The 12,300-nt window shown below is 36.9% G+C and overlaps 1 protein-coding gene across 2 annotated transcripts in view; it reads left to right on the top strand.

Annotated features, from left to right (window-relative positions):
* The window catches only part of RSPO2 (R-spondin 2), a 144,034-nt gene extending 135,712 nt beyond the window's left edge, over window positions 1-8,322 (top strand). For both annotated transcript variants that reach the window (XM_090282761.1, XM_090282762.1), the window contains exon 6: window positions 6,467-8,322. In XM_090282761.1, the coding sequence (XP_090138887.1) occupies window positions 6,467-6,582 (116 nt within the window). In that variant the 3' untranslated portion in view covers window positions 6,583-8,322. The remainder of the gene's footprint in view (window positions 1-6,466) is intronic.
* The last annotated feature ends 3,978 nt before the right edge of the window (window positions 8,323-12,300 follow it).

Raw genomic sequence — 12,300 nt, forward strand, 5'->3', positions numbered from 1 at the left:
TAGCCTTGCAAGATGAACACCTACTTGTAAGTTATCTTCAGATTGTGTGTAGATTTTTAAAGCACATGTACTTTTATAAAGATGAAATGACTAAGTGACTACTTGGAAAAGGTTTTCAAGTTATGACTTCAGATTCAAGATGCCAAGTCAAGTCTCCTTTGTGCGTAGCTTGCTAGTTTTCAACCTTTTTAAAGCATATTGCTTTATATATCTAGATTATATTTTTTCTAAAACAAAATCTGATCACAGTCATCAAACAGCCATTGAAGGATTTGCCAGTTCTTTACAAAGACATCTATTTGAAATGTTTTTAGTGAAAAGGATGTTATTTCTTTAAAAAACAAACAGATAAATATTACTAAAAATGATAATTAAGGAGCTTTGTACTATAAGGAGCCCAAAACAGGTTCATTTTCTTTACTTAGAGTTTTGGCTAATTCTCTCTTCTGACTCTCAGCTAATGTAAATAAGTAACTATCAAGATGTGTTATCCTGAACTGTTATGGACAGTAGGAAGATTTTTGTCTTGGACTCTGTAGTATGATCTGTGGTAGATGCCAGTCGTGCTCATCATATATGTGCCTACTGAGACTCCACTCCAGGAAAAAGAAGCTTCATGAACCAATATCTATTCTTTTTTAAAACTCAAGGACAGCTGGTATATAATATTATATTAGTTATATAGTTTTGGGTGTACAATTTAATCATTGACATTTTTATACCGTACAATGTGATCAATCACCCCGCTAATTCTGGTCATCATCTGTAATTGTACAAACTTATCTCAGTATTATTGACTATAATTTCCTTTGCCTTTTTCACTCATTCCCCCACCCCGTCTGGCAGCCATCCCTCTGATCTCTGTTTCTATGGGTCTGCTTTTGTATTCTTGATGTCTGAGGGTTTAGGTCAGTGGTTCTTAAGCTTTTATACCTTAGATTCATTTACGATTGCCCACTTCAATAAAGAATCTGCTTCCTACCACAGTAGGAATATTATTATATTTCAGGCTTTTCCTTTTACTTATTTATGATAAGTTTTAGGGACATGCCTTAAAATAAAAAATGCTTCTTCATAGCTGAAAACACACTTGATTGCTTCACTAATCATAAAAAGAAGTCACAAAAAATTGTAGAAGGGCATTTGGGTATTTTACAAGTTTTTCAGAGTCATGGTGAACATCTTTATGCAGAAATCTCTGTGTATGTTTAGGCTGTTTTCCTAGATTCCTAGATCTGAGTCAAAAGTTATGAACATTTTTGGCAACGAAAGACAAATACCATATGATCTCACCTAATACAGGAGACTAATGAACAACATAAACAAACAGGCAAAATTTAATCAGAGACATGTAAACAAGGAGCAGACTAACAGTGACAAGGGGGGAGGGGGAAGGGGAGAAGGGAGGTAAGAAGGGGAAGGAACTAGTTAAAGAACATGTGTAAATGACCCATGGACATGGACAACGGGGCGGGGATTGACTGTGGGAGAAGGGGTGGGTGGGTTGGGATGAAGCAATGGGGAAAAAAGTGGGACAACTATAATAGAAAAAAAAAGTTATGAACATTTTTAATGCTCTTTTATACTTGCCAAATGGCTTTTCAGAAAGGTTGTCCGTATCAACCTTATATTCTCAAACTGCATCCTGATGCCTGTCTTGCCACATTCTCACTAGCTTTAGATATTTTCACTCTTAAGAATTTATGAGAGCAACTCATTTTATTTGGTGGTTTTAATTGTTTAAATTAGATTTGATTGTTTAAATATATTTATTAGCTATTTTTATTTCTTTTCTGAATTGCAGTTAGGTCTTTTGTCTATTTTTGTATGAACTTTTAAAATATTTTAGGAACCAGCTGGCGTTTTTTCCAGAGAATCATCAATCACTCTTAAATAAATAAATCTCTGTTGCTACTCATTCTTGGGCAAAGTAAAGTTGCCCATATGCGAGAAAGTAACGGCCCAATTGCTATTCATTGTCTACAACTCAGTCCCTGTGACTTTAGATGTGGAAGCAACTTTTTATGTTTTGCCTATGCTGTGTCCTCTGAAGTGTGACAAGATTCACCAGTTGGTGGTTATACAGGCTTCTTGTCTCTCAGTTTTAGCTGCTCTGAATGTTGACTGAATCTCTCTGAGGTGATCCTCGAGGCTCCATGGTGAATTTCTTAAATACAATAAAGCCTAGGTTTCAAGTTAGCATCACAAATTTAAGAAAATTTTATAGAAATTTATCATGGTTTCAGGTGATTACTTTTGTCATCCTGGTTGTAGCTATCATACTGCTAATTACAGTTATTGCATTGGTCATAATTGTGACCTCCCCCTGCCCCATGTGCATATATATGAAGAGAGAAGATTTTGTCTTGTTTTGTTAGTTACAGCCACTGAATTTTTTCTTCCATTTTCTTTCATTGTATTAACCATTAGAAAGTTGTCCTCAAAACACTTAGTAATTATTATAGAAACTCTTCACAACCTTTGTGCGTCACTGGTCAATGGGTGTACAAGAACCATTGTTCCAGTGATGAAAAGACTTATCTAAACCTAGTAAGAAAAAAAAAAAAAAAAAAACAGTTGAAGCCTTTCCTTGCATTTGGAATCATATGAAAGAATGAAATTCATGTCTGACTGGCAGGGGAGCCAATATTTTCACAGCTTCATGTAATTTGTGAGGCTGCCTGATATCTTGGTTCAAAATAATCTATCCTGTTTCTGATTCTAATAGCAGTAATCTTCAGCTGGACATTAGGAGTATTTCCATAAGGCACTGTTCACCTTTCTCTGTAGAAGAGTTGATAGGTTATCCTGTTGGACCATTTCCACATGTGTGCAAGTCAGTGTAATTATGTTGGTTTGAGTGTGGCTTTGATAATACCTTTCTAACTTTGTTCATTTTGATGATAATCTTGTCTTGCCAGTGGTATTTCACATATCCTCCTTTCATCCCAGGAATGCAATCTTTTCACATGGTGTCTCAGAACTTTCTAGTGAAAGATGACTATAGCATCTTCTTTCTATAAATGTAGAAACTGAGAGTCGTAAGTATAATATTGCACCAGACACCTCTTTTCCGAGACAGTGCCAACCTACCAGGTGTCCTTCCTCCCAGAGGAGCCCTTTCCCTGTGAAACCACATTGCTTGCTTTAAAAGCCACAATATCTGGGCGAGTTATCTTTCTTGCACTTACACAAAGGTGCTGAAAAGATCTGCCCTGTAGGTAGATCAGATTCTGCTTGATCTTGAAGAGATTCACTCACTAGTGATTTGTCAAGGCAACTGCATTCCTAAAGCACTCGGGACAAAGATGCATAATTTGTCATTTCTGTTGGGCATACCTGGAGGCTGACAACCTCCTAATAAAACTCAAACCTTTTCTGTTGATCTTGGTGAGTATGTTTTCCAAGTCTTCTCTTGTAAACTAAAAAGCAAGAAAGTTCAATTACCCTTTGGCATCAAACTTGCATTTAAATGCTTCCTGTACAGGGTGAATGTTCCTGAAAATGTGAAACAATCTGAAAGTGTAGACGTTATTCTCGGAATCTAATCTCATATGCACAGATGTAAACAAGTGAAAACATAAATTAGCATGCTTATATGTTCAATCTGTTATTTTCAAATACATAAAGAACAAGGATAGATATTTTTGTTAATCTTACTAATTAATTTCTTTTGTTAAATCTTAACAGAGATCAGAAGAAAATGCATGCAAGACCCTTTTTATACCTTATGTTAGGACCTGTTTTAGTATTCTTTTATTACTTTGAGTTGGGCTTCAAAACAACCTACTATGACCAAAAAAATATTTTCAGTTAATTTAGGCCCACCTGTGGTCAAATCTTGGCTAACCATCTTAATTCTTTGGTATTTGCAATATATCTTACATGAGAAATGGGGTGGACCAAGAACAAAACCAAGCAATAAACGGATAGCACACAGGAAACATCTTAGGGTTGTAATTAGGTCTCCCAAAACATCTCTCATTGGAACTGGTACCATATGACTTATTGCCAATAGAATAATTGTACATTTTGGAAAATTATATAAGTTTTCAGAATCATTGCTGAATTTTTGGCCACAATATGAACAGTTTTATGCAAATATTGAATAACTTCCCTATCATACAGCATTATATCATGTAGCAAACCCAAAGGTTATTTGATGTTGACAATTACATCAGAATAATATATTAGGTAAATGACATGAAGTTGACCCTGTCTTGAAATGAGTTTCCAGTAATTTAGCTTAGATTTGCTGTTAGTGAAAGTAGTGCATATTTTATTTTCAACTAAATCATTTATATGAAGACTTGAAATGGTGACTTTGAAAAGTTTTCTTTAAATAACATATATTTGGTATATTTTTATCTTAACTGAATACATTCTAAAAATCAAGGAATACTGGATTATTTTCCATTCATTTAATTTTGATTTGCTTTTAAAGAAAACTCCAGCCTTTAAAGAAATGAAATATAAACTGAATTTTTACAGTGTAGTCAGAAATGTTTTTTAAAGGACTTTTTATTTGTTTAGGTAAAATATAGAACTAAGAAAAACCTTCATAAAACTTTATAATTGAAGCTTCTTTTTAAATATGCTATTTTATGTTAAATATTTTATCTCTCTGCCCTCATTGGTGTGTCTCATCATTAGATATAGTGTTACTAAATAGTTGTAACCTTACAGGTTTCTTTTTTTTTTATGGATTAATGATGGCTTGGACTAAATTTTCATTGGGTAGGATTAACTATGTTTAAAGATGGCAAAATGCCATGATAACACTAATGCCAGAATTTAATGAGAACCAGAAGTTAACATTCAAGGACCTTCATAATTTAATGAGGGCATGATCATATTCTGATTATTTTACTGCAGTGTCCTATTAAAAGTAAGTTATTCTTTTTTAATCTTTTTTCTTGTGATAAAAGTTTTACGCAGCAAACACTTATTGAATATCAACTACATGGCAACCATGTTCTAGAGTCTTACCAGTGAGACTGTTTTCCATCCTCAAATAAAATAGACACTTTCTGATTAGAAAGAGCAGAAATGAGAAACACCTCCCTATGTAGAACTTGCATGACCTCTCAACCTAGTATGACTCTGGTTTCCTAAAACATGCAACGTACCTCTCTAACCTCTGGTCTGTTTCTTCTTCATTTCTCACATCGGCCACCTTCTCCCTTCTCTGGATTGAAAACTTGCCACCTATGACACCGTGATGAAAAGTGTAGGGGCCTGAGTTTTTTAGGTGTGGGACGGTTGGAAAGCATGGATTAGAATTGAATGTTCTAGCTGTGGTACTGATTCCTATGGTGGTTTCTCAGGAAGAGAAGTTTTGTAGGACTACACAGTAAAACCGGAAGTAGGGCAGCTGGGAGAGCTGGCAGGAAGATTCCAGTCTTTTGAGGAAAAACCTTCCTGTACTGAAGACGTATAGTGATGATGACTTATGTTCTGTAAAATGCAGGTAACCTTTAAAGCTAGTTTCTGCTCTGAAAATCCTATGATCCCTGTGTGTTTAGACCCCAAAGAGAGCAATGGACTGAAAGCGAAAGTCTATGTTCCTTATTCTTTTTCCTCATAGTCTTATGTATACATACTTGCAAAAAAAAATGCTGAGACCTTATAAAGACTAAGATACATAACTCCAAGATGTAAGAAGTAAAATATAGCATCTAAAAACTCCTGACGGAGGAAACCCTCAACCATTGAGCTTGTGGTCCAGGCTTCCTAGTGACTCAGGCAAACAGGACAAATAAGATAACATTGTGTGATTTTCTGCTTGTAAGACACATACCACCAGTTCTTCAGAAAGAAGCATTTCTCTTGCTCTCAATTAATAAAAAGACCAACTTGTCTAGGAAATTTCTATAAGAAGCCATAAGCAACATAATGAATGATGGGCTCATGAATTTTCATAGAAAATAAAGAAGTATTCCACATATGTCATTTCATATATTGGCCTCTGGAGAACACGGAGGGAATAATGTTAAAAGCAAGACATTTGTTTCTCCCTGGGGCAGGGCAAGGGGAGTTTGAAACTTCTGGTATATTTACTGTAGATAGATGCTTATTTTCTTTTGACCCACTGACAGGTGGAGCAGTAGAAAGATGTAAAGATGTGTAGTAAAGGGTAGCATTGTTAAAAGTAGGAGGGGATAAGTGGAATTTCTGTGGCAGGATGATATTTGCAAGACTGATCAGGCCGCTGGGAGGTTTTTAAATATGCCAGTTCCCTGTAACAGGAAGATCAGTCTCTGTTTTAGACAGCATATCCAATTTAGTAAATTATTATTATTCCGTCAAAATTAATGTGAACAATTTTCTCTTTGAGGCTGCTTTTTCCATAGGTGATGTTTTCCAGATGGGCTTTGTGTAAAACTCTTAATGTTTTATGTTTTCTTTCCCAGAGAAGGAGCCTTTTCTGACACGTCTTCATTTCTTTCTCTCTGCCCCGTTGTAGGGAAGAGAGCCCCAAAGGCAAAGGAGAAGAAGAACAAAAAGAAGAAGAGGAAGCTGATAGAAAGAGCCCAGGAGCAACACAGCGTCTTCCTAGCTACAGATAGGGCTAACCAGTAAAATCAAAGACAAGTCGGGTGGATTTTGGGGTTTTTTGTTTTTTTTTGCAAAAGTGCACAGAGCTACTCTCCACTCCTGAACACTGGTGTGCGGGGTCTGACTGGTATCTCTTCTCAGTGACATGGTGAAAGGAGGAGCCACGACGTGGTCTCGGTGTTATTTAAGCTTTGATTTGCTGGAGACTGTGAAGGCGGGAGCTCGTGACCTGCACCAGAGGAAGCAGGAGTGAGTGTACAGCGCGTGACTTGGCTCCGTGCGTGCCCTGAGATCCTGGCGCCCCCACCGAGAGGCAGGAGGTGTGAGGCTACAGACCACCATTGGAGGACAGACTTGTGCATATTTATGGGAAGGAAGATGCTCAGCAGGCGAAGTGCTGTCTCACTTGTGCCCTTTAGTTCTCACGTTGTGCATTGTCAAGGATACATGTATGTGGATATCTGCTTAGTGTTACCACATGTTCTCAGCGTCTGTTCCCTTCAAACTGTCATCAGGTGGAACTGTTCTTACCTGGGGATATGCTACAGGAATCCCTCCTCAGTTTCACTGTGGCTCTAATATGTACATATTCTGCTGGGGCTTCGCATAAACCTTATTTACTGTATATTTATGCTCTTATGTGTAACAAGTCATACCTGATTAATAGATGCCACTTCGTTTTTAGTGGTTCCTAACCGTTGTCCAGTAAGTGACTGTTCTAGTTTTGCGAGTTGACAAGTGTCGTTGCCCCTTGGAACTTACCTTTTCTTTTATTTGTGGGCTTATTTTCTCATTGTAAGGATAGGATAAGCTAGTTTGTACATAGGGTCAAAGGACCGGTGTCAAAGACTTTGAATATCTCCTCACACAGATAAGACTGTGGCAAGCGGACAGTCAGAAGCCAGAACTCCCCCTGAGTCTGAGATGTGCTGACTTTAGGAAACACGACTGAAAACACAGGAGGACTTACATGCAGTCACGTGTAGTACTCATCATACAGTTTCACAGGCCAGCTAGAGAATTCTTCACACTTTCGTTTCAAATGTCGATATTACCTGTATGTGTCGTTGAAAGCGGTCCCCGACTAACAGTGACAGGGCACCTACCAGTATTCTTGGGTCATTGTAGGAGCTGCCATCCCGAGGCTATGCACAGCATAGGAGGAGAGAGCAGAATGGGTTCCCGTGACTGCTGGCCAGATCTTAACTGGTCTCCTTGGAGCCAGAATCTGTGCCGCGTCCCAGACTGAGAGGACACCTTGGAAGCTTCCCAGGGACAACCTTCAGAGCAGCGGTTTCAAAAGCATCATTGTGTTCATGGGCGAATCAGTTCTTAAAAGGGTTTTGAATTGGCTACTTTTAAAAGCATCATTATCTTCCTGGCTGACCCAGAAGAAGATTAGAGCAAAAAGAAATGGCTGCAGATTTTTGAGGAAAAAAAGAAAAATAAAGCAAGGTAAAGTAAAGCCTTTCTCTCACCTTGCATTGGCAAAACTACCTCTTCAGCATTTTGGTTAAGTTTTGAGTCAAAAGCGTCTTACCAATAAGTATAAATGTCATATGCATTGTTATGAAACTATTATCGCTATGAGATAAGCCATATATGAATGTTGTATACATCTTTAGGGTTTGCATTTAACCCTGAAGTGTTCACCTCCTTTCATGTCTATTTACACTATATTGTTATTCCTAAGCAGGGAGGGGGCTCTTATATAGTGCTTCATCGTTAATAAGTCAATACCTGTTCTGTTTCTGGGATGTTCTTTTCATGCATTAAAAAACTTCAAAAGTATTTGTGAAAATTTTCTTTTCTTTAGAGATATATTTATAAAAAAAAACAACACTTTAGAATTCTACTCCCAAATGACGGTCCTTAAAGAAAAGCAAATTTTTGAAACCTGTTACTAACTACATCTAAAACTCTATCCAGGTTAAATATAAATTACAGTATTCCCTCACTTACCATGGGTATTGCGTTCTAGACCCACCCCGCCGCCCCGCGATAGGTGAAAATCTGCGAAGTAGGAACCTTACATTTATTTTAGTATTTATATATATTTTAAGGCTTTATAAACCCTTCCCACACACTTATAAACCAGTCCCAGTCCCTTATTCCCACTCCCTTATTAACCTTTTCCACACTTTTATAAATACTATTTATGTTCTTAAACATATTCTACACTCTTAAACCTACGTAACTTGAACAACATACGTATATGGTACCGCAAAGTCTGCAATATAGTGAAAAATCTGCAATAAGTAATTAAATATATTTTTTAAAATCCCGCAATACAGGGAGGCCGCGATAAGTGAACTGCGATGTAGAGAGGGCCTACAGTACACAATAGTGGAGAGATTAAGAGTGGGGATTTTAGAGCCAGATTGCCTGAGTTCCAGCCCAGACTCTGAGAATAGCCTGGAGCAAATTATTTAATCTCCAGATGTCAGTTTCCTCCCCTTTGGAATGGAGGTAACAATATTACCTACATGCAGGGCTGTGTTTTAAGGGCTGAATTAAGTAAAATATATATAGGTTTGTGTATGGAGGGTTAAATCAGGTAAAATGTGTGAAGTATGGCTAAAACAGCATGACATATACTAAGCATTACACAAGGTGTTACCTATCCTTTTAATTACCTCTGAGCTTAGCTACTTAAAATATTTCTCCTTATCAAAAAAGTTGAATATGTGTATGAAAGCACCAGTTGCCTTCAATCTATAGCTTGATGCCTGGATGTTATTTGCTCCAACTTTAATTGTATTTATATGTGAATTGACTTACAGCTACAACATACACATACTACAATGTAGTTTATAGCTGCAGGGTAGTTATAGAAAGATCTGGTGGTTTTCCACAAAGAGCTATATACATTGAATGCAGAATAGGGATGGTATAAGTAAAATATATGAAGTTGGCTTTCTTCCCAATATTTTCAGGTAGCTTAGCATTGTAAAAGTATTGTAAAAGAAGGGACTACAGCTTTCTCAATTAAGACGTTTGAGTAGGGATGGGTGAAATGGCAGAAGGTAATCAAAAAGTACAAACTTCCAGTTAAAAAGTAAATGTCATGGGGATCTAATGTACAGCATGGTGACTATAGTTAATACATAGTTAATTGCATATTTGAAAACTGCTAAGTTAATTTTTAAATATCCTCATCATAAGAAAAGAAAATCTGACAGATCAGTACTTAAGAAAAACCAATTTTATGAATGACTTAATTCTTTTTCAAAAATTGTAAAAGGTCATTGTAAACATGGGATTTTCATGTTTTGCTTGAGACATTTGGAGAAAAGTTAACCCCCAACCTCAACCATGTGATTTATGTACAGACAATGTGTGATTCCTGCTCCAACTTTTTTTTTTTTTTTTTTTGCTTTAAAGGGGAGTTATAAATGAGAGAAGTAAATAATATTTCTGTTTATTTTAGAGAAGTTTGTGGACAGTGAATACTACTTGATAATACCATGTTAGAAAAGGCAAAATTAGTAACCCTGTAACTGTATCTCTGTCTTGACCAACCTCATCATCCTCCCTCTCCTTTCAAAAGAGATAACCATTCATTCCACTTACACATCTGATCTCATTCCCTCTCACTTTTGTGGGATCTAAAGTCTCCATGCCTTTTATTTCTACAGTCCTTCCCCTCCCTTCAATTTAAGGTACTCTTTCTTTAGAGGTCTTCGCTGTCCAATATCCTGAAAAAGTAGCTGATGTTCATTGATGTCTTCAACCTTCTTCCATTCTCATCTTAACTCCCCATAATCTTGTTTCTTCCCCACAACTGTATCATAGTTATTCTTCTTCCATTCCCAACTCACCATAATCTTGTTTCTTCCCCACAAGTGTATTGTAATTGTTCTGTCAAAAGTAGTGACGACATTCCCCTGGCTAAATTCAAGGAAAATGTTCGTCTAATTGCCTCAGTCCTTTTGTATGTGTCCAATCTGTTATTTCCACCAAGTCTGACTCTATTGTTCCCTTTAGGAATTTTATTTCTCAGTTGGCTTCTGGGACATTTCTACCCTGGCTCTTCTACTTCTCTGGCTACTCCTTTTCAGTTGTCAAGTTGTTTCTTAGTCTAAATTCAAAAGATTGACATTTTAGGGGTTAGCTCACTACATCTTTTTTGGTTTAATCTTTCATCTCCCCATTCAAATACCACCACCTGCTTGTCGTTGACTTCCAAATAAAACTCTGTCGCCAGGTCTTTGGTAACTATTTCTAAGCTGCTTCTAAATATCTTGACCAGGGAGCGCCACACTTACCTCAAGCTCAAAGTATCTAAAACTGAAGTTATTACTGTATTGGTCAGGGTATTTCCAACAGGGAATTTAAAACTTGGAACTGGTTATGTAGGTATAAACAAGACAATCCAGAGATTAGCAACAGTAGGAAGCCACTATTACCAGTAGGGCAGGAGGGATAATAAGAAGCGGTGAAGTTTTTAGAATCCAGAAGGTAAGGCCACCCAACTAGAGCTAAAACAATAGCTGAGGCTAGAGCTATAACCACTGAGGAAACTGAAACCAAAGACAGAAAGCTTGTCTGGTGGAAGCTGAAACCTTGGAAGAGCTCTGGTCACCATGAGAAATATCTCTTGAGGCAAAGTGAGAGAGAAAGAAATACCCTGGCTTCTCTCTACCTTCTAACCTCCAGTTTCCCACCAATATCTGTCATTGCCTAAACCTGCCTAGAAGCTGGGGAATCTGGGTAATGTTTTTCTTTGTGATGCTGAGAAGAGAAGGGGAAGTTTAGAGAGTAGACCCAAGAGCAAAGAAGCAAATGATGAGCATAATCACCAACATCTGTCCCCCAAACAATTCCTTTTTCTGCCTGGCCCATTTAAGTTAATAATATCTCTGCCTACTTAGTTGGTTGAGCAAAGACCCTTGAATTCAACATTTACTCTCATTGTTCCCTACAGCTAATCTATTACTAGATTCCAGTGTGTCTGCCTCAGAAACCTTTGTTGAATTTTCCCCACCTCTTCGCTTGCTTTGTCCTACACCTGTTTGGTCCTCTCTTTCTCTCTTTTGAACTGTTTCATTATTATCCTAAGTATTTTTGCCCCACTTCAATTTTTCCTTATATTTCTCCATTTATTTTTGTATTAACATATTTGTTCTGCTATTCTCGTGTTTAAATACTACCCTGTTCTTTGTGGAATAACATATTAAACTTTTCACATGGAATAGAGTGCCCCTTTCATTTCCTCTTCACCTATGTATCTTGTGGGTGTCAAGAAAAGCCTGACTGGACTGGGATGATCATAACTATAAAATCTCCAAGGTTTTTTTGGTGAACATATTAGTCGATACCATTTGAATCATGAAGGCAGAGATGTAATGCTAACTATGGCTTTGAAATTAGGTCATAAACATTAAATCTGATTAAGAAGTTGAATAGTCTGAAAAAATGTGTTGAATAAAGATTTAGATATTTTGAGTTAATTTTTGTATATGGTATCAAAAAGTCTAGTTCCATTATTTTGCATATGATTTTTGAATTTTCTGAACACCATTTATTGAAAATACATAGAAGAAAATATAGGCACTAAATTTTGTCTCAGCACTTTTTTTTTTTTTTTTTGTAAACTTGACCTCAAAGACAAGGGAAATAAAAGCAAAAGTAAGTGAATTGGAGTACATCAAACTAAAAAGCTTCTGCACTGCAAAAGAAATCATCAACAAAACAGAAAGGCAACTGACTGAATGGGAAAAGATTTCCAAGCAATACCTC

The sequence above is a fragment of the Furipterus horrens genome, unplaced genomic scaffold (genome assembly GCF_987537825.1).
Source record: "Furipterus horrens unplaced genomic scaffold, mFurHor1.1.pri manual_scaffold_7, whole genome shotgun sequence".
NCBI classification, from domain to species: Eukaryota; Metazoa; Chordata; class Mammalia; order Chiroptera; family Furipteridae; genus Furipterus; species Furipterus horrens.